This window comes from Cervus elaphus, chromosome 10 (genome assembly GCF_910594005.1).
Source record: "Cervus elaphus chromosome 10, mCerEla1.1, whole genome shotgun sequence".
Lineage (NCBI taxonomy): Eukaryota > Metazoa > Chordata > Mammalia > Artiodactyla > Cervidae > Cervus > Cervus elaphus.
In genome coordinates this window covers 17,091,287-17,118,109 of record NC_057824.1, presented here as the reverse complement: position 1 = coordinate 17,118,109, position 26,823 = coordinate 17,091,287, and the positions used below count along the sequence as shown (strand labels likewise).

General features: G+C 50.3%; 2 protein-coding genes across 5 annotated transcripts in view; both read right to left on the bottom strand.

Moving 5' to 3' along the window:
* Nucleotides 1-26,280, bottom strand: part of FLYWCH1 (FLYWCH-type zinc finger 1) — a 41,992-nt gene extending 15,712 nt beyond the window's left edge. Inside the window, exons 1-3 of one of the 4 annotated variants that reach the window (XM_043916038.1) lie at nucleotides 11,494-11,771; nucleotides 8,591-8,703; nucleotides 5,824-5,937 (exon numbers count right to left, since the gene is read on the bottom strand). The gene's annotated coding sequence lies outside the window, so the exon portion shown is untranslated. Of the gene's footprint in view, nucleotides 1-5,823; nucleotides 5,938-8,590; nucleotides 8,704-11,493; nucleotides 11,772-26,157 lie in introns of those variants that run through there. The other 3 variants (XM_043916041.1, XM_043916037.1, XM_043916039.1) reach the window with 3 other exon arrangements.
* FLYWCH2 (FLYWCH family member 2) lies at nucleotides 19,892-26,294 on the bottom strand. Its single transcript, XM_043916042.1, has 3 exons — nucleotides 26,158-26,294; nucleotides 21,417-21,845; nucleotides 19,892-20,205 (listed from the first exon to the last, which is right to left on the bottom strand). The coding sequence occupies exons 2-3, from the start codon at nucleotides 21,745-21,747 to the stop codon at nucleotides 20,102-20,104; spliced, it is 435 nt and encodes a 144-aa protein (XP_043771977.1). The 5' UTR covers nucleotides 21,748-21,845; nucleotides 26,158-26,294; the 3' UTR covers nucleotides 19,892-20,101.
* Nucleotides 26,295-26,823: the final 529 nt, after the last annotated feature.

Here is a 26,823-nt window from a genome sequence, read left to right as displayed (position 1 = left end):
GTTCAGACAGCTCAGGCCGCCAAAACGTTGCGGCCACTGCCCACCCAGCACGCACATTCCTACGGGACCCTGCGCTCGGTCCACAGTGGAGGCAGCAAGGACCCCGACTTCAGTCTCAGGCGATCAGAGGCCGAAGCCTTCCGATAGAGAGCCCCCACATTCCGGTGGAACTGCACCCAGAGTCATGGGCACCCCGAGTCAGTGTAATTCTCTCAACTGAAGCTTCTGTTTACAAAGCTTAAAATATACCACTCCAGTATTCTTGCCTGGAGAATCCCCACGGACAAAAGGAGCCTGGAGGGCTGCAGGCCATGGGGTCGCAAACAGTGGGACATGAGTGAGCGACTAAGCACTCGCAAAGGATGTACCTCAAAGGATATGGAACAAATTCCAGTGCAACAAAAGACCTCGAACTGTGGCGGACCACAGGCTGTGGAAAGGCTTGGGTCCTTGCAAGGGGCTGCAATTTAGATTTGATAGAGGGTTCCCATTCTCAACCACTGAAGGGCCTTGAAGTGTAGATTGTTTAATGACCGCAAATCCTCCCATAAAGTATGCAGGCCCCTCTGCAATGTGGTCTTGAACCTGGTCTCCAGCCCAGACTGGTCACTTGCTGTAGCCAATACAGCATGGCAGAAGCTTGCTGTGGGGGGTCACCCTCTGAGACAGCCAGGGAAGGAAGCTCTATGAGGGGCCACACGCGCGATGGAGGCATTGCCTGGCCTGGAGGGGGGCCATCTCCACTGTCAAGTTCAGCAGCCCTCCAGCTGTGTGTAACCACAGGAGCCAGGGGAAAGTGGCCCATGCACTCCATGGAATCCTGATCAATAATAGACTACGGTTATTTTAAGCCAGTAAGATCAGGGCTCATTTGTTACGCAGCAATAACTGATATTCTTGGCAAGCAACTGAACATAGTCAGTTTTGACTTTTTGATAGATGGAATAATACTAATGGATGTGGAATATCCAACATCAAAGGGCTTTTGAACTCTTGAATTCTAAGGGTCATCCAACACAAATTTTAAATCCCTCAGATGCTCACATTTGAAAGGCTGGTAACTCAATGAGAGGAACAAAATATTAAGTATAAAGGATATCAAATGAGAATTGTGCATTTTAAGAATCTGTAACATGAAATAAGCCAAACACAAAAGGACAAATGCTCTATGATTCCATACATGATGTAGCTAGAGTAGTCAAATTCATAGAGACAGAAAGTCCAATGGTAGTTGACAGGGGCTGGCAGGGAGGAGGAATGGGGAGTTAGTGTTTAATGGGACCATGGGACCATTTTGGGCATCCCCGATAAAGAACCCACCTGCAGTGCAGGAGACACAGGAGAGGAGATGTGGGTTCAACAACCCACTCCAGCACTGTTGCCTAGAGAATCCCATGGACAGAGGAGCCTGGTGGGCTACGTCACAGTCAGATACGACTGTGCATGCACTCATGGGGACCGTTTCAGTTTGGGAAGATGAAAATTTCTGGAGATGGATGGTGATGATGATTGAACAACAATGTGAATGTACTTAATGCCACTGAACTGTCACTTAAAAGTGGCTAAAGTAGTAAATTTTTGTTATGTTTATTTTACCACACATGCAAATAAAATTATTTTTTTAAAAACCCCACAACTATAGCACACTATACACAGTAATGCTCCATTTATCATACTGATGAATGAGGTTCTCCACACAATGCACATTTCTGATGAAAGTTATTCCTCCATGATTCCGAATTTTACAATTTCTCTTTCACAGTTCATCCATTGAGGATGAATGCTTCTTAAGCTCTAATGACTCATCACTGTCTGGATAAAGAGAGCATACAAATTTTATCCTGATTTGGAGAACGAAGTGTCCAATCCAGTTCCCTTGGTACCCCCACACCGGGGCCCTTTCTCCATCTGAACGATCTGCTTTCCCTGGCCCCCAAACCTCTCTGCCTCCTCTGGGTCTCTGCATTTAGGGTTCTCAGGCCTAAGCTTCTCATTGTTGCTGTTCTGTCGCTCAGTCGTGTCCGACTCTGCGACCCCGTGGACTGCAGCATGCCAGGCTTCTCTGTCCTTCATCATCTCCCGGAGTTTGCTCAAACTCATGTCCTTTGAGTCAAAGATGCCTAAGCTTCTTACATCTCCTAAATCCTAAAACAAAAGCTCACAAAACCCCTCCTTCCCTCAACAGTTAGACTTTTTGGAACAGTCCACACCCCTTCCTTCTCCGCTAGGCCATCTAGCACCTGGCCCCCGACTCTTCAGACCACCATCTTCCTCTTTGGCCTGAGCACAGAATCGGCACTTGCTGGGTTAATCCAAAATCCATGCTTCTCTCCCAAACACCTGGTCTGGCCTGTATGTGGTCTATCCATGCAATGGACTATATTCAGCCTTAAAAATGAATGAGGCCTTCCCTGATGGCTCAGTGGTAAAAAAAAAAAAAATCCACCTGCCAAGCAGGAGACACAGGTTCAATCCCTGGATCAGGAAGATCTCCTGGAGAAGGAAATGGCAACCCACTTTGCCTGGAAAATCCCATGGACAGAGGAGCCTCATGGGCTAGAATCCACGAGGTCTCAGAAGAGTCAGACACGACTGAGCAACTAGACAATAAAACAAAAGGAATGAAATTCTGATACACATTACCATTCGGATGAACCTTGTAGACAGTATGCTAAGCGAAAGATCCGACACTAAAGGCAGCGTGTGGTATGAATCCATTTACGTGAGATGTCCACTAGGTACGGAAATTAGATTTGTGGTTGACGGGGGTTGGACAGGAAGGAGGGGGAGATTCAGGAGTGATGCAAAGGAAAATAGGGTTTCTTCTTGGGGGCATGAAAATGTTATAAAGTTGACTGTGAATACACTAAAAACACTGAATTCTACACTTTAGATGGGGGAATTGTATGCTATGTGAATCACATCTCAATAAAGTTGTTTTAAAAAAATCCTCATAGAGAGTTCCCTGGACTAGGACTCAGTGCTTTCACAGCCGTGGGCCTAGGGTCAGTCCCTGGTGTGGGAACTAACAGTCTAAAGCCAAGCAGTGCAGCCAAAAAAAACAAATCATTGTAGGTATGACTTGAGTCCCCAGGGTCACTTGGATAAAAAACAGTTTTCACCATAAACAGGCTTCTCACTCTTCGGCTTGGTTTCCTCACAAAAGTTGCAGCGGGACAAGGGGGCATGGATTTATAAGTTGTTAATATCATATTGTTGAAAACTTTATTGAAAACACTTTTAAATGTTGAGAATGTAACACTGATAAATTATCCTTGATTCTGTCACTCAAATGCACTTGTTTCAATTCTTGTATTAGTGTCTTTAATATACATTTAACTTTCTGTTGCACATACATGTGTTCAACATGTTTGGTATTTTATTCCTCTTTATAGAGTGGGAGGCCCCCACCTGCAGACCAGATGGATCCCTTGTAAAGGACCAAAATATTATGTTGTGTAACCAGGCCCTGAACATGAACACAAATCTAAGTCCTCAGCACAATACCATAATAAAGCCACAAGAGGGTGATGTTACTCCTTGAAAGTACAGCATCCTTGGTAGAATTAGATGTACTACAGGGGGCGCCAGTGATAAAGAACCCACTTGCCAATGCAGGAGACAGACATTAAGAGATAGGGGTTAAATTCCTGGGTGGGGAAGAACCCCTGGAGAAGGGCATAGCAACCCACTCCAGTATTCTTGCCTGGAGAATCCCATGGACAGAGGAGCCTGGCGTTACATGGACCCTACAGTCCATGGCGTTGAAAAGGGTCAGACATGACTGAAGGGACTTGGCATGCACACAGTGTTTATGGAACTAGAATTTGGGAGTTTTTCCACGTTGGATGAATAATTCAGGAAGACTTCCAAAAAAAAGTTTGTATTTACAAAATATATTAGGCAGAAAGCAAAATCCAATGAGAAATTCAGCAAAGATTACAATTTCTAAGCTGTTTGCTCTTTTTTGAAAAACCAAAATATTCCTTGGACATAACACTGCCTCTAGACCTCAATACACTTCATTTCTTCTGGCTCATCTCAAGTCTTGTCACATTTGTTATTTATTGACTAATTTATGTATTTGTGACTTTAAAAAAAAACCCTTCTATCACTGGGAGGAAATACCTCACAACGTTAAAACTAGTAAGAAAAGCGATTTATTTTTTTCCATTAAATTTCTTCTGTTTTCTCAACATTGTTTACAATGTGCATGAGCTCTTTACCATGGGGAAATATTACACAATTTAAAGATAAGCTGCACCTTCTTGCTTGGTAATTGTTTTCTTTAATTACGTATCTCTCAGGAAAAGCAGGGATTCCATTCCTCTCCAAGATGTGTCATAAAAGAAAATAAAGAGGAATATAGATCATGGGGCAGAGAAACAAGTGAAAATCAAGAATCCTGTGGTCTCCGCTTGTGGGCCTTGCAGAGCCTCAAAGACTTCCCCCAAGACATGTATTAACCACAAAGGGAGAGATAATGACTTGACAGTGGAGAAATCTCACAGACACAGCCTTAAGTGCTCAAGGCCAGCTTCACCAGTAATAAGACATGTCAGCACCATGACCTCCTTGACGAGATGCACCCAGGAGGACACAGCATCATCTCTGGGGATGTTACTGCCCCGAATGAGCGCCCCTAGACAAGTCACTTGGAGGGACATTCTAAACGACCGACCAGGACATGTCACAGTGTCAAGGTCATCACAGAGAAGGAAAGACGGAGGACCTGTCACTGGAGGAGACTAAGGAGACACAAGGACAAGATGCAACATGGGATTCGAGAACAAAGGATGTTAGGGGACAAGCTGGTGAAATGTGCATAAGGTCAATAGTTCAGGTTAATGAAACAGGACCGATTTCCCTGACTTGATCACTGCATGTTTGGTAAGATGTTGACATTCACGGAGACTGGGTGATGAGCACAGGGGAATTCTTTATTTTTTTATTTTGCAACTTTTTTTTAAAGTGTCTAATATTAACTCAAAAGGATTTTGAAAACCCAGGTTTTAGACACAGTGGAAGTTGACAAAGAAAATAAGTGAGCCATAGGCCTTCTGGGTGGAAGCAGGGAGAGTGGGGTGGAGGAGAGGAGGGGACACCAAGGTGATACTCTGACCCAGAGCCATGAGGCTGGTCCTCGAGCTGGGACCTGAGCCAAGAACAAACATCCTATGACGTCACGGGTACCTCAAGTGCAGGGACCCATTGATCTCTCTGCACCATTGCCCCCTCTGCTCCTGGGGAAACTGAGGCTCGGGCCTGACACGAGTGGCCCAGGACCACACAGTAGTGAGAGCCAGGCCTTCAGAGCTGCACTGACTGGCCCTACACACCAGCTATTTTATGGCTTAGTACTGAGGCTTGGAGAAGGGAATGGCAACCCACTCCAGTATTTCTGCCTGGAGAATTCCAAGGACAGAGGAGCTTGGTGGACTACAGTCCATGGGGTCGCAGAGAGTCAGACATGACTGAGCATCTAACACACTGTGGCTTCCAGCTAATCTGGCCACCAGGAGCCACCGTGGGGGACTGGAGGGTGGCGCGGGGAGCAAGGAGGGTGTCCCCGAAGCGACCTGCTTGGCGTGGCTGCCCCAGCGCTGTCTGCTCAGCGCCCCCACCCCCAGCCCCAGCTGCTGCACCGCTGCTAAGCCATTTCCGGTTTAGCTTCTCAGCTTTCACCAGCAGGGAGAGCGAGGCAACTCCCAGTGAAATCTTACAGTACTTTGTTTTCCCAGGTGGGTTCTGACCACACGTGCTTCAGGAATCCAAAGGACTGTGGTTACAATGCCTCATAGTCTCCAAATGCCATTGAGTTACCTGGGGCTAGGCGAGGGCTCTGCATAGGTCATTTCATTTTATCTCCCAAATACCCTCATCCTTTAGGCCTGCTGTTCTTTCATCCACTGGTGGCTCAGACGGTAAAGAATTCGCCTGCAATGTGGGAGATCTGGGTTCAGTCCCTGGGTTGGGAGTGATCCCTGGAGAAGGGAACAGCTACCCACTCCAGGATTCTTGCCTGGAGAATCCCATGTACAGAGGAGCCTGGTGGGCTACAGTCCATGAGGGTCACAAAGAGGCAGACATGACTGAGTGACTTTCACTTTCATTTTCTTTCACTCACAGAGGAGGAAACTAAGGCTCACTATTAGGTTCCTGTGACCGGGGAGCTGGGCCACTAAAGGACAGCCAGCATGCGAACCTCCTGTGTCTGTTTTCAGGGCTTATATTCCTAAAATAAGTTAAAAATGGTTCTTTACAAGTTGAGGATTCTAACCCATAGGTATTGACAGGTATCCACTACGGAGTAGGGTTAAGGCCAGTGGTTCTCAGTCAGGGTGGTCTGCCCCCCAGGTGACACGTGGCAAGGTCAGGAGACACTTCTAGCTGTCACAAGTAGGGTGCAGGACAGGCTCCTGGCCTCCGTGGGTGGGGGCCAAGGATGCGGCTCAGATCTCGGGGAGCCCCCACCATCCCCAGGAGGAAGGATCTGGTCTAAAGCAGCAGCAAAGTCGAGGCTGAGGAATCCTGCTTAAGAGCAGTGTTTAAAAAACAGCACAGAAAAGGTGCACCCATATAACGAGGTTAAGTTCAGTTTTTACGAAGCTTTTATTTCAATTATCTGTGTATGTAATTCTGGTATCTGTAAGAATTACTTGGGTAGTTTGATACTTTTATTTTTAAATTTACTTTTTATCGGAGCACTTGATAAAAATGCAGATACTTGGGGCTGGAGATTCCTGGAGCTCTGCCTGGTTACCTCCCCACCAGCCAATTAGAAGAAAGTCATGCACCCTGCAGCCTCCACCCCCAATTTTGCCTATAGAAGCTTTCCCCTGAAAGTCTTCGAAAGGCTGGGGGCGGTTTCTGACCATGAGCCACCCATTCTCCTTGCTTGGCCCTGCAATAAACCTTTTGCTGCTTAAAAAAAAAAAATTCAGATGCCTATATTTCCCATCCAAAATTGTGAGGATGAGTCTAGAGTCAAATTCAAGAATCTGGATTTTTAACAAGTACCCCTTGAGGCTCTGGTCCTGGTGGATCACGGACTTGGCTTTGAGAAACACTGGACTAGATGCGCTTGAGGTTTGGTGGCCGGAAGATCCGTGGCCACCCAGAGAAGGATTTGACATTCCCTTTGTGCAAGGCATCACATGAAGTGTTTCTCACAGGTTATTTCATCTGTCACAATGTACAGGTTCCTTCATTAGCATGTTAAACAGATGTTAATGTTTGTTTATTTTTACATTGATGGGAGAGTCATGATTGCATCTTGTTAAAATGATCCTTTAATAACAATCTAACAGGTCTCAGACACCTTAAGGTATTTTGGGGACCTCAAGAAGAGTGGAATTTGCCCAAATTTTTAAGTAGTACAGATGAAATCTGGGAGAGAAAGCTTGTTGGGCATGGCTTCAGTGCCTTGTGATAACATATACCAGACTTTTAAAAGTCCAAACTGAGGTTCCTTACAGAAACTTCCAGCAAAGCAAACTCAAGAAGGCCTATGAGGTGAATTAGCAAGTGTGCCACACCTGTGTAAATGATCAGACCTCCCACCCCATCGGACAGGACCACCCTCACTTCATGCAAAAAATACCTTTCATTGAAATTATGAGGCTTTGGGGGAAATTTGTGCATCAGTGGAAAATTGGGTTTGCCTCCATGTACGCATTCATGTCAATACTCCTGACCTACAGTCTTCTAGAATCTTCTTTGGATTCCCTTGCAAACTGGTTATAAGATCTTACTGGTTCCTAGATTAATGGGTTAAGCAAAAGCTTGAACACGTGTTCATTTTATATCTGCATGAAAGAGTTTTATTTCCTCTGTTTTGGTCTTAAGCAAATCTCCCTGGTCATTGGTATTATAATCTGTGGGCTCCAGTCTGCAATTTTATTTACTTGTTATTTTAAATTTATTTTACTATTTTGTTTGGCTGTGCCAGGTTTTAGTTGTGGCACTCGGGATCTTCAATCTTCATTGCGGCATGTAGGACCTTTAGCTGCAGCACGTGGGGTCTAGTTCCCTGACCAGAGATCGAACCTGGGCCCCCTGCACTGGAAGTGAAGATCTTAGCCACTGGACCACCAGAGAAGTCCCCAATCAGAAATTTTAAAAATCACACAGGAAATAACTAACCTGCATTGCATGTAATAAAAGTAAGCATTATTTTATGAAACTTCTATTTGCATTATATTTGTATATTTGTTCTAGGTGGATTTCAATTTTTTTCTTTTTTTTGGATGATCACTGTTTGGAGGTAAATACTTGGGCCTTAATGTGTTTGTTTTATAATATTTTATTTTCACTCAGTAAAGAGTGACTGGAGTATTTTTAAGTCAGGTAGATGTGAATGGAAAGTGCGAGAACCTCACAGTTTACAGTTAATCGCTCTCTGATTCTCTTTTCCTCCCCTCCCAAATCGAGGTACAGAGCAAATCTGAGTGCAATACTCAGCTTGCCTGCTCTGATAAACCCAACACCCAAGAGACACTTAATATTACATGCAAACTGTTTTCAAACACCGGTGGGTCCAAGCCCTAAGATCCCCACTCAGCTGCTGATGGAGGAGCAAGAGAATTACCTTCATAGACAAGTGAGAACCACCTTCACAGTTCACCAACACCCATCATCAGCGCTGGCTTGCTGGGTGGGAGACCAGGGGCAAATCCCATCACTTCTCTGGACTGATTTCACCTGGGAAATAGGGAAAGTGGCAAATGAGATACCGTATGTGAAATTCTTCCATAAACTGTGAGTCATCACATAAGAGAAGAGGGCGACAGAGGATGAGACAGTCGGATGACACCACTGACTCAATGGACATGAATTTAAGCAAACTCAGGGAGATGGTGAAGGACAGGATGCCTGGCATGCTGCACTCTTTGGGGGTCACAAAGAGTCCGACACGACTGAATGAACAACAAACATCACATAAGAACAGGAAGTACATTGTCCAGGCCCAGGAGGGGATCCAAAGGGTAGAAAGGGGAGGTGCAAAGGTCCTGACGTTTGAAAAAGGTCCTGGATGATTCTAAAAGCTGCCCACCCTCCACTAGGATGTGCCCACTGATTGGCTCATGATCTGTATGTAGTCTCCAAGTGTGCACACGGGCATTAGTGCTGGGAGAGGCGAAGGTGGCAGTGATCCCCCCAAAGATTAAGGATTCTGTTCCGAAGCAGGGCTTCTCAACCTCAGCATCGCTGACCTTTTGCACCAGATAATTCTTTGTCGTGGGGGCTGTCCTGTGGAATGAAGGATGTTCAGCAGCATCCCTGGCCTCTGCCTGCAAGATGCCACTGCGTGCTGTCATGCCCGACTTTTTGCGACCCCATGGACTGTAGCCCACCAGGCTCCTCCGTCCATGGAATTTGCAAGCGAGAATACTGGAGCGGTTTGCCATTTCCTCCTCCAGGGGATCTTCCCGACACAGGGATCAAATCCAAATCTCTTGAGTCTCCTGCATTGGTAGGCAGGTTCTTTACCACCAACGCCACCTGGGAGATGCCAGTCGCATCCCTCAAATCCTGACAACCCAAGTTTGCTGAATGTCCCCTGAGGACCACTGCTCCAAAGCAATTTAGAGGCAGAGGGCACAGAAAGGGAGATTCCAGCTAATGGGACACCCAGCCCCAAATCTCTTAACCCCTGTAGATCACAATCATGGCAGTTTTCACGCTTCCTGTATTAAGCCTGACTCGTCCTCACGTCTCTGGACATCGGGTCACACCATCTTCCACACCCTCCCACCCCACATCACCTCGGGGCTTCCTCTCCCACCACCTCCCTTTTTAAAAAAATATTTCTGCGTGTGTCTGGCGGGGCCAGGTCTTGGTCGCAGTGTGCGGGCTCTCTGGTCATCATCCCAGCACTGGTGATCTTCTCCTTGCCGAGTGTGGACTCTCAGTTGAGGTGTGGGGGCTCTAGTTTCGTGGGTATGCATGCTCAGTCATGCGCGACTCTTTCGTGACCCCCACGGACTGCAGCCCACCACGCTCTTCTGCCCATGGGATTTCCCAGGCAAGAATACTGGAGTGGGTTGCCATTTCCTTCTGCACGGGATCATCCTGACCCAGGAATGGAGCCTGAGACTCCTGCATCGGCAGGCAGATTCTTTCACCACCTAGTTCCCTGACCAGGGATCAAACCTGGGCCTCCTGCATTGGAAGCAGAGTCTTAGCCTCTGGATTACCAGGGAAATTCTGTCTCCTTTTTTTTTTTTTTTAATTTGGCTGCAGGGACCTGAGGGACTGGTTCTGGGAACTCAGTTGTGGCCTGCAGGATCTAGTTCCCTGACCAGAGATTGAACCCAGGCCCCCTGCACTGGGAGCAGAGTCTTAGCCATTCGGCCACCAGGGAAGTCCCCCCACCGTCTCCTCAACTGCCTTTCTGCCCAGCATCTGGATTCTCCCTACGAAGTACTGACTTCCTAAAGCTCAGCTCGAATCATTTCCTTCTCCAACGACAGTGGAGTCCATCTCCGTTATAAACACTCCACAATCTAGCCTCCAGCTTCCCCAAGTCCTTCTAGGAGCTTTTGGTAGAGGAACAAGGTAAACTTGCCTGAACTGAACTAAGTCTTAAAAATGGTTTTGGCCTGGAAAAGCATTACAGTCAGAATGATAAAAAAATATACCCTTTCTTTGGAACTGAAGTTTACACGTGATTGATTATCTGTTACTGGAGTTCAGCATCCTCCAAACGCAAGGGGTAATGGAAGCTAAAGTGTGTGTGTGTGTGTGTGTATGTGTGTGTGCGTGTGTGTGCTCAGTCATGTCAGGCTCTTTTGGACCCCTGTGGTGGTTAAAGCAAGGGCTTCAAACTGGTCAAACTCATTAGGTCCTGAAATCAGTTTAATGGGTTAGCAATAGTCTTTTTTTTTTTTAATGGAAAGGAGAATACACTAGAACAAGATAGGATAGAATTTGAACCCAGGTAGAGTAGATCTGGCTGCGTCATGTGAGGTTGAGGTAAGAATCTCCCTTTAAACTTCTCTCTCAGTAATAGGCATCTACAGGCATGTCAGATATATTTCTCACTGTAGGTTGAGTCTAAAAAGTTTGAAAGCACCAACAGGCAATATATATATTCAGCAGTGGAAGCAGGTGTAACAACAGCAAAAAGTGCAAGGTCACTGGACCTCCGGAGCTGCAAAGTCGGGATGGGGCTGGGGTGGATGCCAGGGCGGGGGCAGTGCTGAGTGGGGCGGACACGATCAAGGAAAGGCAAGCCCATGTGGGGCTCCCTGTCTTGGGGTGTCGGGGCTCAGTCCCGGGGGGTCGGGTGGGTTGCGGGGGAGGAGGAGAAAGGAGGATGCGAATCGCAGGTGAAGGACAAGGAGGCGGCCTGATCGAGGGACGTAGAGTTCGAGGACACCCCACTCCCCAGCATCAGCAGCCCTGGGGACCCCCGGGAGAGCTCGGCTTGGGGCGCAACCACGCCGAGGGACCCGAGACCCTCCCCGATCCGCTGGGGCCCGTCCTCACCGGGCACCGGCCGGGCGGCGACAACAGCGGGGCCCTCCCTCTCCGGAGACCGAGCCGCGCGGCGGGTCCTCTGGCCTCGGGCCGTTGCAGCCACAGGCGTCGACCTCGCGGCCCAGGCGCCTCCGGCCACCGCAACCCGGGTGTCCACCCCCGCGCCCCCACCTGCCCTCTCGGGAGCGAGCCCCGTGTCGCGCGCGCCGCCCCGCTGGCCGTAGGGAGCGAGCGCCGCCCCGCCGGTGAGCCAGCCTCTAGTAGCGCACTCGCGGGTTCCTCCCGAGCATGCGCAGCAGGGCCGCAGGGGCTCCATTCTTCGGACAAACTCCGCTTCTCCGGGTCTTCAGTGCGCGGCGGCTGGCGGCCTGGCCAATCGGCGCGGGGAGGCGGGGCCAGGGTTCGCGAAAGAGGCGGGGCAAGCCCAGGATTGGGCGGCGGCGTCCGCTGACCGAGAGTCACTCAGACCTGAGACTTGGACTGGAGGTCCGGTGCGGTGACGCTCAGAGAGAGCTGGGGGGACTTGAGACTTCCGAACCGCCCCAGGATTTGATTCTGCGCTAATTGAGCGGAAGCGATCATTGAAGTGCGTTCTTAGGCCCGTCACTTTCCTTAGGCTGCGGAAGGAGATTTCTTCTGCACGTCACTGAGAGGTAAAATGACCTACCTCAAAGTTGGGCCAATTTGGTTCAAACTAAATGATTATAATAACAGGTTATAACTGAGTAAAACAAGAACCCATGACCGATAGTGATGTAGATAAGTAAACGGAGAGATGAGAAGTCTCTTACAGTAGGATGTCGACTAATAAATGAAGAAGGAATGAAACAGAAAATCACCATTTGGCGACCATCGTTAAGTAATAGGATGGACTTCCCCGGTGGCTCAGACGATAAAGCGTCTGCCTACACTGCGGGAGACCCGGGTTCAATCCCTGGGTTGGGAAGATCTCCTGGATAAGGAAATGGCAACCCACTCCAGTATTCCTGCCTGGAGAATCCCATGGACGGAGGAACCTGGTAGGCTACAGTCCATGGGGTCGCAAAGACGTCGGACACGACTGAGCAACTTCACGACGACGACATTAAGTAATAACTGATTTGGACAAAAATAAATGGCCTCTAAGACCGGAGGGTGAAAGTTTAACAAGGAACTAGTATTTGCATATTCCCAAATTACATATTTCTCCACAAGATACTAATTAATTGCAAGAGGGAAAATATTTATTTTACAGTAGAGAAACGGTCCTCAAAGTCTCTGGGGTTTCTGGAAGTCCTCATGGGATATTCCAAAGGTTATATGCCGTGTAACAGGTTGAATGCTGAAGCACATATGAGATCGTGTAGTGCTCCATTTACCTACATTAAAGAGATTTACGCCCCCTCCCGCAAAAAAGTAAAACGCCATTTTTATAAAATTTGTTTTGGAAAATACAATGATTTTCATAAAAATGTTATGCTAACACATAAAGGTTTTATTGTATCTTTTTTGGTAATAGATTTATTGGATATAATTCACTTAGCATACAATTCACCCAATTAACATGTACAATTGAAACGGTTTTAGTATATTCACAGAGATGCGGATGTTACCACAATCAGTTTTAGAACAATTTCATCACTCCAAAAGAAACACACCTCAGTCCCCCATCCTCCCAACCTAAGCAACTATTAATCTACTTTCTGTCTCTATAGATAGGCATATTCTGGACATTTCACTTAAATGGGATCATACAACCTTTGGTCTTTAGTGTCTGGCTTCTTTCACTTAGCATAGTGTTTTCAAAGTCCATCCATGTGGACTTTGAAGTACATGCCAGCAGTACTTCATTCTTTTTATCATCAAATAATATTGCACTGTATAGACATACCTCAATTTGTTTACCCATTCATCTGTTGAATAACTTTGGGTTGTTTCCACTTTTGGGCTACTATGAATAGTGCTGCTGTGAACATTCATGTGCAAATTTGTGTGGACAGATGTTTTCAATTATTTTTCCACCTAGGAGTAGACTTGCTGGGTCAATGTTTCAGGAATTGAGAAGGAATTGCTAAATTGTTTTAGCATTTCAGGAATTGCTAAATTGTTTTCCCCAGGGTCTGCTCCATTTTACATTCCTACCAGCAATGTGTGAGGATTCCAATTTCTGCACATCCTGGTCAACACGTGTTAATATCTGTCTTTCTGATTAGCATGGCATGTCATTGTGAAGTGAAGTGGCACTTCATTGTGGTTTTGATTTGCATTTCCCTGATGGCTGATGATGTTGATCCTCTTCTCAAGTACTTATTTGTGATTTGCATATTTTCTTTGGAGAATGTCTATTTAGAGCCTTTACCCATTTCAAAGTTGAGTTGTCATTTTATTATTAAGCCCAAAAATTCTTTATATATCCTAGATATATGTCCATTGTCAGAGATATGATTTGCAAAAAGTTTCCCCCATTCTGTGGATTGTCTTTTCATTTTATTGCCCCCAGTTAAAACAGGGTCCTCTGAAGCACAGAAGCTCTTAATTTTGATGATGTCCAGTTTATCTCTCTTTTTTTTTTTTCTTTTCTGATTGTGCTTTTGATGTCAGATCTAAGAAATCATTGCCTAGTCCAAGTTCACAAAGATTTACCCCTACATATTCTAAAAAGTTTGGTAGTTTACTTCTTAACATTTGAGACTTAAACCCATTTTGAGTTATCCTTTGTGTATGGGCAAAGTACGGGGCTTCCTAGGTGGCTCAGTGGTGAAGAATCCGCCTGCCAATGCAGGAGACTCAGGTTCGATGCCGGGGTCGGGAAGATTCCCTGGAGAAGGAAATGGCAACCCACTCCAGTATTCTTGCCTGGAAAATCCCACGGACAGAGGGGCCTGGCAGACTATAGTCCATGGGTTTGCAAAGAGTTGCACATGACTTAATGACTAAGTATGCACAGGCAAAGTAGGGCTGTGATTTCTTTTTTTTTTTTTTTTTTGCATATGAACATCCTAGTTGTTGCATATGAACATCCATTTGTTGAAAAGAGTGTTCTTTTCTCCCTGTAATTCTTTTGACTCCGCTGTTGAAAAACAATTAACTGTAAATATGAGGATTTATTTCTGGACTCTCAATTCTATTCATGGTCTGTGTCTATCTTGTGCCAGCACCACCCTGACACAATTACTGTTGCTTTGTGGTAAATTTTGAAATCAGAGAGTGAATTCTCCAACTTCATTCCTTCTCAGGATGGCTTTTGACCCCTTAAGTTTACAGTTGTCATCTTTCTTGTCAGTCTTTTCGAAAATAGATCTCTATTTTAAACTTTACATCATTGCAAACACACTCCATGGCAATTATTTTCAAGTATTCTTGCTTTTTCCACCTACCTGTATATTATAACGCTCCCCAATATTATAAGCCTATTTACATATGATTGGCTACCTGATTTAGTTATTTTCCTATTGGACACTCATTTCTAAATTTTGCTATTGCTGCTGTGACTGCTTCATTCCTAAGTTTCGGGGTACCTCGGTGAAAAGTATATGGGAATGCTTTGTACACTTCTTGCAATTTTTCTGCATGAAATCATGTCAAAACGTCAAACGAAAAAAAAAATCTAAAAAAAAAAAAAAATAGAAAAGAAAAATCTATCCCTTTGGCATTTAGTGAGAGGAAAGCATCTTTTTCAGAACTGATCCAGCCCCTGCCCAGCTATCCGATGCTCGTCCATGAGTCCGGCCATCGCCCATAGGTCCAGCCCCCACTCACAGCGCACAGTCACTGCCCGCTTATTCTCTGACCGCCCTGTGCAGAGGGGACCGGGATTGCTCTGGTGCGGGGAGCTGTGGGGCCTGGGAATGCTCTCCTGGACACTTTGCGGGTGGCGATCCGAGTGGTCCAGCATCCTAAGAGCCGGCCCAGCCTCTCACCCGCCCCAGGTGCAACGACGCCCCCACTCCCCTCCCGCACCGCGCCTGCGCCCTCTGCCCGCCGCGACACTTCCCAGCCCTCCGCCCGCCCCACCCGGCTCCGCCTTCGTCCGGCCGGAGCCCCCAGACTTCTGGCCGCGCGTCCTCACGTGGACAGAAAGAAGACACTGTTCCTCTAGAAAATGCAGCTCCCCTGACGCCCCTCCCCTCCCCTTCCCTCCGCGCCTCGCCGCGTCCCCGCGCTCCGGGCAGGTGCGGGTCCAGGTCGCGCGGGGCCCGCCTGCTCACATTCTCCGCACCTTTGGTCGAATCCCCTCCTTCCTGTGTACTCCCTCCTACGCCTCCCTTTCGGGCCTAAGGTCCGCCTGACCTCCGGCTCGGCGTTCCAGGTCCCCGCATCTCCGCCCGTTGCCGGGGCTTCGCGTCCCGCACCCCTGCCTGTCCGCCCTGAGCGCCTCCGGGGCGGAAATAAACAAAAACCGCCGCCCCCGCGTACTTGAGCCTAAGTTAAGGAGCAGGAGGGTGGGGGGAGAAGTCATAGATCTTAATAAACAGTGGGTCACGTGGTGTCTTGGAAGCGGTACCTGCTGGGGGAAATCAGACATGGAGGAAGAGGGTCTGCGACTTGGGTCGGAGGGTCTGTTGGAGAAGGACTGGGAGCACGGATCTCGGATAGCGGGCCATCTGCCGGATCGCCACTGAGGAATCCTCCCTGGCCCCAGCAGAAGTCACTTTGGAGCCGATGCCCCGGCCGCAAAGGGCCTGGGTGGGCGTCCCAGGTCCGCTGGACCAGACGGCCTCCGGGCGCGCCGGCTCCCGGCCTCCCGGAGCATCAGACACGCGGGGAAGGGGAAGGGGAGGGGGCATCCCTGGACCGGCCCTTCAGGCTAGCGGTGGTAGCCCCCAGGAGAAAACACGCGGGGGAAGTGCCGGCAGATGAAGCGGGGAGGGGGGCCCGTTGTCAATATTTTATTTTCAATGGTGTTGCGGGTGTTGGCGAGGATGCCTGAGCGACGGGTGGAAATGTTGGGAGCGGTGACCCTCCCTGGAGCCGCTATCTCACCCCAAGACTTTTGAGAGGATCGTTACCGACCTGGACACAACCGGGATACGTCCAGCGGGACTGGCTGGATGAATGATCCCCACCCCTGTGATGGTACGTTGTGGTACGCAGTAAAATGGACGCTGGAAAGACCTTTGTAATATATTAAGAAAAAAATAGGGAATTCCCTGGCTGTCCAGTTGTTGGAATTCGGTGTCACTGCTGCTGCCCAGGTTTGACTCTCCGGAGGAAATTAAGATCCCGCAAGTCAGAGGGAATGTCCAAGAAAATAAAAGAACTGTATAACCCCAATTTTCTGAATATAAAAATACTTACTACAAACCTATCTCTAGGTGATGGAATTATTGGAAATATTGTAATATTTTTTCTTAATATTTTCTTATTTATTTCATGACCATGAATTACATTATTTTTAGCTTGAAAGAAAGACCAATGCAAATTATTTTTAAAAAGAAAGTGTACCGTCATCCTATGTATTTTTTTACATTTTATTGCTTATTTATTTATTTATTTATGGCTGTGCTGGGTCTTTGTGACTGTGAGCGTTTTTTCTCTAATTGCAGCCTACAGGGGCTACTTTTCATTGCTTTGCGGGGGCTTCTCCTTTTGGTGGCCTCTCTTGTTGCCGAGCACCGGCTCTAGGGCCCTCCGCCTTCAGTAACTTCAGATCAATGGGGCAACAGTTGTGGTTCTGCAGTTCTAGAGCACAGGCTCAGTAGTTGTGGCCCACAGGCTTAGTTGCTCTGAGGCATGTGGGATCTTCCTGGATCAGGGATCAAACCTGCATTAGCAGGCAGATTCTTTACCACTGAGCTACCAGCTGGGCAGGCCAGTCCTCTCTCCCTCAAACCCAGTTCCCTGAAAGAGACCACCAGCTCTGAGCCCTTTTCAGCCCCCTCCAGCACCTCCCACCCCGCCTCCCTTTCCTCTACCCTGAGGCAGGGGGAGGGAGTTGTGTGTGGGGTGGCCTCCTGACTGTTCTCTCAGCTCCCATTTTGGACGCCCCCACCTCACCTTGCATCCGTTCTCCTCCGGGTGTCTGGTGAGTTTTGTAAAACCACGCTGACAAAACCCACTGCAATGTTGTGAAGTAATTAGCCTCCAACTAATAAAATTAAAGGAAAAAAAAAAAAAACCACGCTGACTAGGTACCCCCTCTGGGAGAATCCTTCCCCACCTCACTCTATGTTCCATGAACCTGGACCTACCTGTGGCATCTAGGTCCCTGGGCTCTGGGCCACTAGCCTCTGCCCATCCTGCCTGCCTCGTGGCCTTCCTGTCCTTCTCTCTCTGGGCCCAAGTCTCGCCTCTCCCAAGCATGCCGTCCTTACCCTTCAGCTCCCTTCACGGGGCTTCCCCAGGGCCCTGTCATACGCTGAGGAGCTCCCGGCCTTTTCCTCGGCAACCCTTAGCCCCAGTTTTCATAGACTTGTCGCAGGAAGTTCTGTGCTTCCTGTCTAGCTCTGGGAGGCTGGGCTGTGATCTGTTGACCACTGGGTCCTGTGTATCCTGCTCTGTGAAGACATTAAGGTTCTCCAAAGGTGGGACTTCCTGGTGGTCCAGTGGTTAAGACTGCACATCCAATGCAGACGGCCTGGGTTCAGTCCCTGGTCAGGGAACTAGATCCCATGTGCCACAGCTAATGATCCCGCATGGGGCACAGAAGATCCCATGTGCCCCAGCCAAGACCTGCTGCAGCCAAATAAATATACATTAAAATGAATATAAGATGGAAAAAAATATACAATATTGGTCTGGATGTGTTAAAGAAAGAAAGAAGTCAAGGGGGAAGAAAGCAGCAGGAGGGAGAGGTGAATCTAGGTGGTGCTTCCTGCATGCTTGTACAACTTCTATGGGAGTTTGCAATGTTTCAAATTTTAAAAAATAAGAAAACTTCAACACCTCCGGATTCAGCGTGTAGGCTCCCATCCTGCATCGGCAGAGGCTTCCTGCCCCACAGTCCTGACCACTTTTCAGGCAGGGCCACTTGGGCCCCCAGAGGGAGGTACCCTCTTGCTGCTCCTCCACGCAGCCTCCAGGGACCAGTGAGTCAACCAGGCCCCCTCACTGGGGCCCCAAGTGCCACTCCCAGCCTTGCCTGGTAGTTGCAGAAGGGGTCGATGGTGCCACAGCACAGTTCAAGGGAGTGGATGCCCGCTGGGACCCTGTCCAGGCCAGGACTGCCTGGAGACCAGGCTGAGGGGCAGGGGTCAGCTCCTCTCCCCACCGCCTCTTCTCCAGGCCCGCTCCACCATTGAACGGTCCCCCCCAGCCCCCCAGCACCCTCAGAACCAGCCCACCACGGGGATGACTCAGACCTCAGGAAAGGAGAACCGGGTGGGGCATGGGAATCTATTTAAATATAGAATCCAGACAAAAGAACTGTTCAAGTTATGGGTACAGAATGTAAATGTTACAGAGAACCACGCTGTAAAAATAACAGCAGAATGGAGAGTTGGGCAAGGAAGATGCCACTAACTCACTTTTCCCAAGAGGGAGTCAACAGACAACAGATTAAATTTGGAAAATGTTGTTTGAAAACAGAAGTTCTCTAAACTCTGTCTTAAAAAAAAAAATAATCCATTTTGTTTTGCTCAAAGGCAGTTTCCAAATGACGAGGAACACGTGGGCTGAAGTGTCTTGAAGGTGTCAGTCGCTCAGTCGTGACTCTTTGCGACCCCAGGGACTGTCGCCCGCCAGGCTCTGTCCATGGAATTCTCCAGGCAAGAACACTGGAGCGGGTTGCCATTTCCTTCTCCAGGCTGACACCTTTTCTCAGGGAACCCCGACTTCTGGTTGAAGGAGGGCAGCAGCAGGACAGCACCCCAGGGACCTGGAGGTGGGGTGCTCAGGCTCCCAAGAATCGACCTCAGCCCCCACACCACCCAGAGGGAACACAACGGGGCACCGTACACTTCCGTTGGGGTGCCCCCTCAGACTGCAGGCCCACCTCCTCCTCAGCAGAACCTGGGGCTGCCATGAACATTAGGGCCCCTGTGCAGGGGGGCTGTCCTATGCGGCTCCCTGGAGGAGGCGGCCTTTCTGAGGGTCCAGGAGGAAGGAGCAGGCTGAGGCCTCTTGGGGACTGGCTCTGGAGGGAGAGCCAGGGACAGGCAGGATCCGCTTCCCAGGTGTTCTGGGCTGGAGACCAAAGGCGGCAGAAAGAGGAGGCCTCCAAGTCTCCACCTCATCTCTGGGTCAGAGGCTGGTTGTCCAGGCTGAGGAGGCCCAGGGGTGTGAGGTCCTGGGGGACAGAGGCCCCTGCAGAGCCCTCTGGGGTCTGAAAGATGGTCCAGGCCAGGAAGGGCGAGGTAAGTGCTAGAGGGGAGGCCGGGGGTGGGGGGAGAGGAGAAGGGGACGGTGGAGGGAGGGGGGCGGGGTGGTTGGAGCTAGGGTCTCAAAGGATCCAGAATCATGGAATTTTAAAAACCTGTCTACGATGGGACCTAGTGTACAGCTTCTTTTATTCTCCTAAAAAAATTTTTTTTTCTGCTACAAAAGTAAATTATGCTTGATCGGGGCGGTGGGGTGTGGAATTACAGTGCTGAAAGTGAAAACCAGTCAGGGGCTGGGCCCCAGGAGAAGCCCAGTGGAACGTGTAGAAGGCGCAGCCAAGTTCACTGAGCCGGGCAGGACGCACCCTCGGTTGTCAGGGCTACGGGGCCGCCCTGGGCTCGACAGGGCCCGAGGTGGACTCCTCCCCGTCCACTGAGGGGCTGGGGGCAGGAGGCCCTGCCAAGCTTCCGTCTTCTTTTCCATCTGGAAGAGAAGGGGGTGGGTCAGGCTGTTGTCAAAGGAACAGGGGGTGGAGGGGTGGAGGGGCAAACCTGGGGGCCCTGGCTGCCAGGGGAGGGGTGCGGAGCTGTTGGCTGACTTAGAGAAGTAACTGCTGACTCCAGACACGCTTGCAAAAGCCACTGGCCCAGGGACAGAGGTTGTTTCCAGAAAACTTCGGGCCGATTCTGGGCTGAGCGCCAGGAAGCTGCTGCTACCCCTGCTGCCTGGCCAGGGAACGGGGCAGGAGGCGGGAAGTGCTGTGGACAGGTCTGGGGGTAAAGGTGGAGGGGCAGGCCGAGGGGTGCCCATGAGCGCCTGCCCAGGGGTGCCTGGGACCTGCATGTAGCCCCTGTTCCACGCCCCATCTCTGCGTCCAAGGAAGGTGGATTTGTCCTAATTCTCACAAAGGCGCCCTATGGGTTGAGGCCTACGTGGCTCCAGAGCCCAGCCTGATCTGAGAAGTGAGCAGAGGTCTCAGCTGGCGTGGAGGGAGCCCCGGGGATGGCCTGTCCCACCCAGCCCGGCTGGAGAAACGGGCTCTGAGCCAGATGTGCCCCCCTACCCATCCTTTGCAGCAACCGGCTGGTGGCCTCAGGGCAGTGACTTGGCTCCTCTGAGCCCTGCCTCCCCACAGGTGGCCAGGAAGGACCCTCTCCCCCCAGAGATGCAGGTGGACACGAGGAGGCACTTGGAATGGAACAGGCCAGTGGAAGGGCTCAAGGGTGAGCCGGGCCCTCTGCAGAGGGGCTCCGGGCTCTGGGTTCCCTGACTCCCTGAGGATGGCCCTGTCTAGCAGGAGATGGAGCCTGAGGGGTCCCTTAGGTTCCCTGAGAACTCTAGGCTGGTGGCTGGGGATGCCCGCATCTCATGAAAAAGACACATGAATATGTAAATGCCGAAGAGCAGACATGGAGAGAAATAGGCCCAGGAACACAGACACACAAAGACCCATGCAAAGTTACCCTCCTAGGCAAATACACATGTAAAGGGACAGAACCTTAGACACACACATACATGCACGCTGTCATGGAGGCCTACAGACACGCAGAGATTCACACTGAGACGTATTTAGACAGACACACAAATGTCCACGGCACATGCACCCTCCCCAGGCCAGTCAAGCCTGGTGGTCCCCCTGACTTCGGCCCTCAGAAGGCCCTGCTCCTGTCCTGCTTGCTAGGACCAGGCCTCACCTGTGTCTAGCTTGCTGCGTTTCTGCTCAGGCTCCTGGGGGGCAGCCTCGATGGCCCGCTGAGCCTCAGGATGGATCTTCAGGAGGGCTTTGGCAAGGGTGGCAGGGCCAGGCACCCCCAGGGACATGATGCAGTGCACACCTTTGCGCTTGGCCCCTTCAACTTTGGCACTGTCCTTGGATGCCGTCAGCAGGACCAGTTTGGAGAACTTCCTGGGCTTCTTGGGGGCTGCAGGGACGACATCTGTGCCCGGCTCAGGGGGCTCAGGGGAGGGCTCCTGGCCGGCCTTCACACTCTCACCCTCCTGCTCGCTGGGCTCGGGCAGGGGCATTCTGGGACGGGCGGCCGGGCCCCCAGGCCACACTCAGGTCTCAGTAGGATTTGTCCTCCACCTCCCTGCAAGGAACCTGGCAGTCCAGGGGCTCTGTCCTAAGGGAGGAGGCAAAATCCCATCAGCGGAGACGTCCCTGGCAGTCCAGTGGATAAGACTCTGCGCTTCTAATGCAGGAGACATAGGTTCGATCCCTGGTTGGCGAACTAAGATCTCACATGGGAAAAAGAAGTCCCACCAGTGGAGGGGCCCTTGGGCCAGGATTCAGGAGGAATCTGGGCTGGAGGTCAGGGCAGGAGGGGCTGCCCTGTGCCCCCCATGCCCGCCCCCACCTTGGGGAAGGAACTGAATGCAGCTGGAGAACCCGGGCCGGCATGTCTGCTGTCTTGGCAGCCTCGGGACCATCACCTCCCCCCGCCAAACGTCACTCCCCATCTGTAAAATGTGCCAGAAACAGGGCTCTCCAGGGACCGCTGGGGTGACCAAGGTGCTGACAGCCATGAGTTACTAGGAGTCCAGGCCCACAGGTGCTGAGCTCGGGGTGGAGTGCTTCCACGGGTGTTTCCCGTTTAACCTTCACCCCACGTTATGGAAGTTGATCATTCCCATCGACCCAGGTTACAGATGAGAACACGGAGCACACAGCCATGCAGCAGAGCGGGGTGTCTGGTCGAGCTGGTCCAGGGCCCGCCCTGCACTGCACCTGGGCGACCTGCGCCAGGATAACAGGAGCCGGTCTTCCTGAGCAACGGGCGTCGGGGAAAAGCACTGGGGGATGTGAGCTCAGGTCACTGACCCTCCCAGAAGGCCTGCTGCCCTTCACCCCGACAGTGTCTGTGTCACCACGAGTGGGGGCTGGGCCCCCAGGGCACTCTGCAGACCCCAGAGGGGAGCCAGGCCCTGGGAGGCTGGACTCTGGGTTCCCAAATAGATCCAGTCCCCTTCCCAGGCCAGAGGCCCGGGCCACCCAGGACTAAGGGATGCCAGGGCCCCAGGAGGACAGCGACTTCTGTCTGAGCTGGTGCTGGCGCTGCCCCAGCTGAGTGGGGACAGGGCTGTGGAGGTGTCCAGAGGAGCCGTGGTCACTGAGGGCTCCCTGGCTGCTGGTCTGGAGAAGCAGAAAGGATGGCTGACAGGGGCCGGGCTGGCCTGGAGACCCAGGCTCTGGGGCATCAGTGTGGGGGTGTCTGTTGGGGGTGACTGGGTGGTGGGCAGATGGTGGGGGTCTTTCTCCGTTTAGCCCAGAAACAAGGCTGTCGCCTTGGCAGACGTCTCATGTGCTGTGTTCAGGAAACAGGGGGCAGTGAAGCCCATACTCTTACCTGCCCCTCTGGACCTGCTTCTCTGACCTGGCTTTGAACTGTTTCTTTGAGTTTGCAGTCCACGGATTGCAAAGAGTCGGACATGACTGAGCAACTGAACAGCAAACTCACATGGCTTGAAGGGTCCATGCCCCGCACTTCAAAGTCTTCCAATGACAGGAGCCTGAAGTGCAAGATCAATGTGTGGTTGGGGTAACTTGCCCCCCACAAGTTCCCCTGACAATTAGACATGAGAGCAGAGACCTCTCACTGTGACAGGGAGGACACCTCAGGGGGGGTGTCCTCAGGTCTATGCTGCCTGGTAGCAAGTCCCCTGACCACTGGCACCCCTAGGATTGATGTTTCCTTATCTCTCCCGTGTTTGGTCCAGCTTCTGGATGAGCCAACCCCTGCTCCTCCCATGTGGTCCTTCCCAGCTCTGCCCACCCTGCCCCACAAGGTGGACAACATGGTGGTATCGGGGGCCTGGGGGTACACAGGGTCCAGCAGAAAAGATGCTGCCAGTGCCTCCCCTGGCAGAGTCATTCTGGGCAGGAAAGGGTTATGATGGGAAGCCCCGCCCACAGGCCTCTGATTGGCCCTGGGGCACATCCCTGGCCTAGCCCAAACCTTTGTGGTCCAGGGATGAAACTCCAGGTGGTTGGACCCCTTCCTCATACCACATCCAAAAAATTAACTCTCAGTGACCACAGGCTTAAACATGAGAGCTAGTGATAAAACTCTTAAAAAAAGAGTTGGATTAGGCAAAGAACTAAAAGTACAGATAACCAAAGAAGAAACACGTAAATTAGACATCATCAAAATTTAAAACTTTTGTGAGTCAAAGAGACTCACAATCTAGAGAGTTAAAAGGCAACCCATAGGATAGGAGAACATTTTTTGCAGATCATGTATCTGATAAAGGGCTTTCTGGTGGTTCAGTGGTGAGGAACACACCTGCCAATGCAGGAGACCCGGGTTTGATCCCTGGGTCAGGAAGATCCCCTGGAGAAGGAAACAGCAACCCCCTCCAGTATTCTTGCCTGAGATTTCCCGTAGACAGAGGAGTCTGGCATATAGTCCATGGGGCCACAAAAGAGTCAGACACAACTTAGCGACTAAAACAACAACATATATGATAAAGGACCTGCGTCTGGAATTTATAAAGAACTCTTACAACTCAGTAATAAAAAGACAAATAACTCAATTTAAAAATGGGCAAAGAATCTGAAAAGGCCTTTCTCCAAAGAAACTATAGAAGTGGCACATGAGATGTTCAACATCATTAGTCATGAGGGAAACATGGATCATGAGATACTATTTCACACTATTAGGATGGATCTAATAAAACAAAACAAAAAATAGACAATAAAAAGTGATGGTGAGGTTGAGAAGAAAATAGAGCCTTGATATACTGCTGGTAGTGGTGTATACAGGTGCAGCCAGTTTGGAAAACAATCTGGTGATTTCTCAAAAGGTTAAACATAAAGTTACCATATATCCCAGCAATTCCACTCCTAGTTGTTTCTCCAAGAGAAATGGAAACTGATGTCCACATAAAAACTTGTACATAGAATGCTTGCAGCAGCATTATTCACAGACACCAAAAAGTGAAAGAGCCCAAATATCCATCAACAGGTAAATGAATAAACAGAATGTGATGTGTCCACACAATGGAATATTACTTGATAATTTGAAAAATTCATGCCATACACGAATAAGCCTTGGAAAGATTAGCTAAGTGAAAAAAAAAAAAAAGACTGTCATCAAAGATCGCAATTATACATTCCATTTCTATAAAATGACCTGAAGTCTCTAGAAAATTGGTACAGTAGAAAAATCCATAGGGACAGAAGGTAAATTTGTGGTTTTCTAGGGTTAGCAATGGGAGGGATGGGGGCCAGAAGAGTGAATACTAGTATGGGGGTTTCTGGGATTATGAAAATTTTACAAAACTGATGGTGGTGATGGCTGCAGAACTTGGTGAATTTACTAAAAGCCATTGAATTGCACATTGTGAGTGAATTTGCGGTATGTAAACTATCTCAATAAAATTCATATATTAAGAAAAGGGAAATTAAGTCTATGACCAGTGGTTTCCCAACTTAACGATACCTAAGAATCTTCCAGAATTCTTGTTTAAAATGCCCAATCCTGGACTCCTCTAACCCCAGACTTCTTTCTCAGTGCGTCTGGAGAGGGCCCTGAGGATCTACTTTTTTTTTTTTTTTTTAACCAGTACTCTATTTGATTCTGATACTTTGTGAAACATGGCTGATGCCATGGGTCCTCAGCTTAGGAAGTTTCTAATCTCTCCTTCATAGTTGAACTGGTCTTCGGCCACTCCATAATCACTGTCACATGTGCTTCTTGGAGGGCTGTGATGGGGCTGCTGGTGAGGTGATGGGTTCACTTAGGCATCAGGTTCATATCCTCACAGGAAGATTTTCAAAGTAGCAATAAGATCCAAAATGGGTCAAGAATTGCTACTTGATAGTGTTCAGGGAACGATTTCCCCAAAGTGGGGATTTCATGTAATGACATCTCTTTCCCCTGATCACCATGGCTTAGAATCAATCACCAAAGGTAGTCTTAGAGTTAGTTTTACTCCTTCTTACCCGCTGTATTTTGCCCCTAGACCTGTCTATGCTGCGCTCAAATGGCCCCCGCTCCCCACCTCTCCCCTCTCGCGTCAGGATCGCCCCTCCTGACCAAGCCGCCTCAGTGCCTCCCCTGTCCCAACATCTCAGACCACCAACCGCCAGCCCTGTGAGCATCGCTAGAGCCACAAGGATGGGACGGGACCGGGGCTGGGTACAGGGCGGGGGCGTCACTGGGTGGGGCGGACGCGGTCAAGGATAGACAACCCAGAGTGGGGTTCTCTGATTTGGGGTGTGAGGGCTCAATCCTGGGGTCGGGGTGGTTGGGGGCAAGGAGGAACAAGGAGAAAGGAGCTTGAATCGCGGATGAAGGACAAGGAGGTGGCCTGAGCGCCGGGAGGCAGAGGTGGGGAGCACCCCGCCCCCCAGCATCATTAGCCCTTGGGGACCCCCAGGAGAGCCCGGCAGGGACCTGAGACCCTCCCCGATCCGCTGGGGCCCGTCCTCACCGAGCACCGGCCGAGCGGCGACGGCAGAGGGGCCCTCTCTCTCCGGAGGCCGAGCAGCGGCAGGTCCCTCGGCCTCGGTGTCTGGGGGCCCCCGCCTAGGTTCGGGCTGTCACCTCAGGCTGGGGTCAAGGAACGAGCATGCGCAGTAGGGCTTGTGAGGGGCCGGTTCCTTGGGCCAAAGTGGTTTCTCCGGGTCTTCCCTGCGGGGCCGAGCTGGCGGCCTGGCCAATCGGCGCGCGGGGGCGGGGCCATGCGGGTACTGGGCGGGGCTGAGCGTCCTGGGGCCGGCCAGACTACGAACCTTGGGCGGGGCTCTCCCGGGACTGGAGGGTGGGTTTAACTGAGACCATCCGACCTCCCCCAGTGTTTGACTTAGGCTCGAGAAGGAGGAAGCCTGAGCATTTGTTTAAGGGCCTCGATCGTCCTCGTCTTCTGAGCAAACAGAGAGAACTTTCTTTATGCTCATCAAAGCCACTGATTCCTCTCTGCCCCCAGCATCCCTGAGGGCACTGCATATTTGGCATTGATGCTTCTTGGACCCTCGGTCCAACCCTCGGCATTGGTCTCTTCTTCGCTACTGGTACCCCCAAACGCAAACGGGTCCAGTACTCATCTATCGGTCCGTCTATCGCCCATCGGTCCAGGCCCCACTCACAGCGCACAGTC

Bases quoted from the DNA above. Each gene is read 5' to 3' on its own strand.
- FLYWCH2 (XM_043916042.1), bottom strand. From the start codon at position 21,747: ATGCCCCTGCCCGAGCCCAGCGAGCAGGAGGGTGAGAGTGTGAAGGCC. The intron at 20,206-21,416 runs GTGAGGCCTGGT...CTTCTCTTCCAG, and splicing joins ACGCAGCAAGCTAGACACAG to ATGGAAAAGAAGACGGAAGC.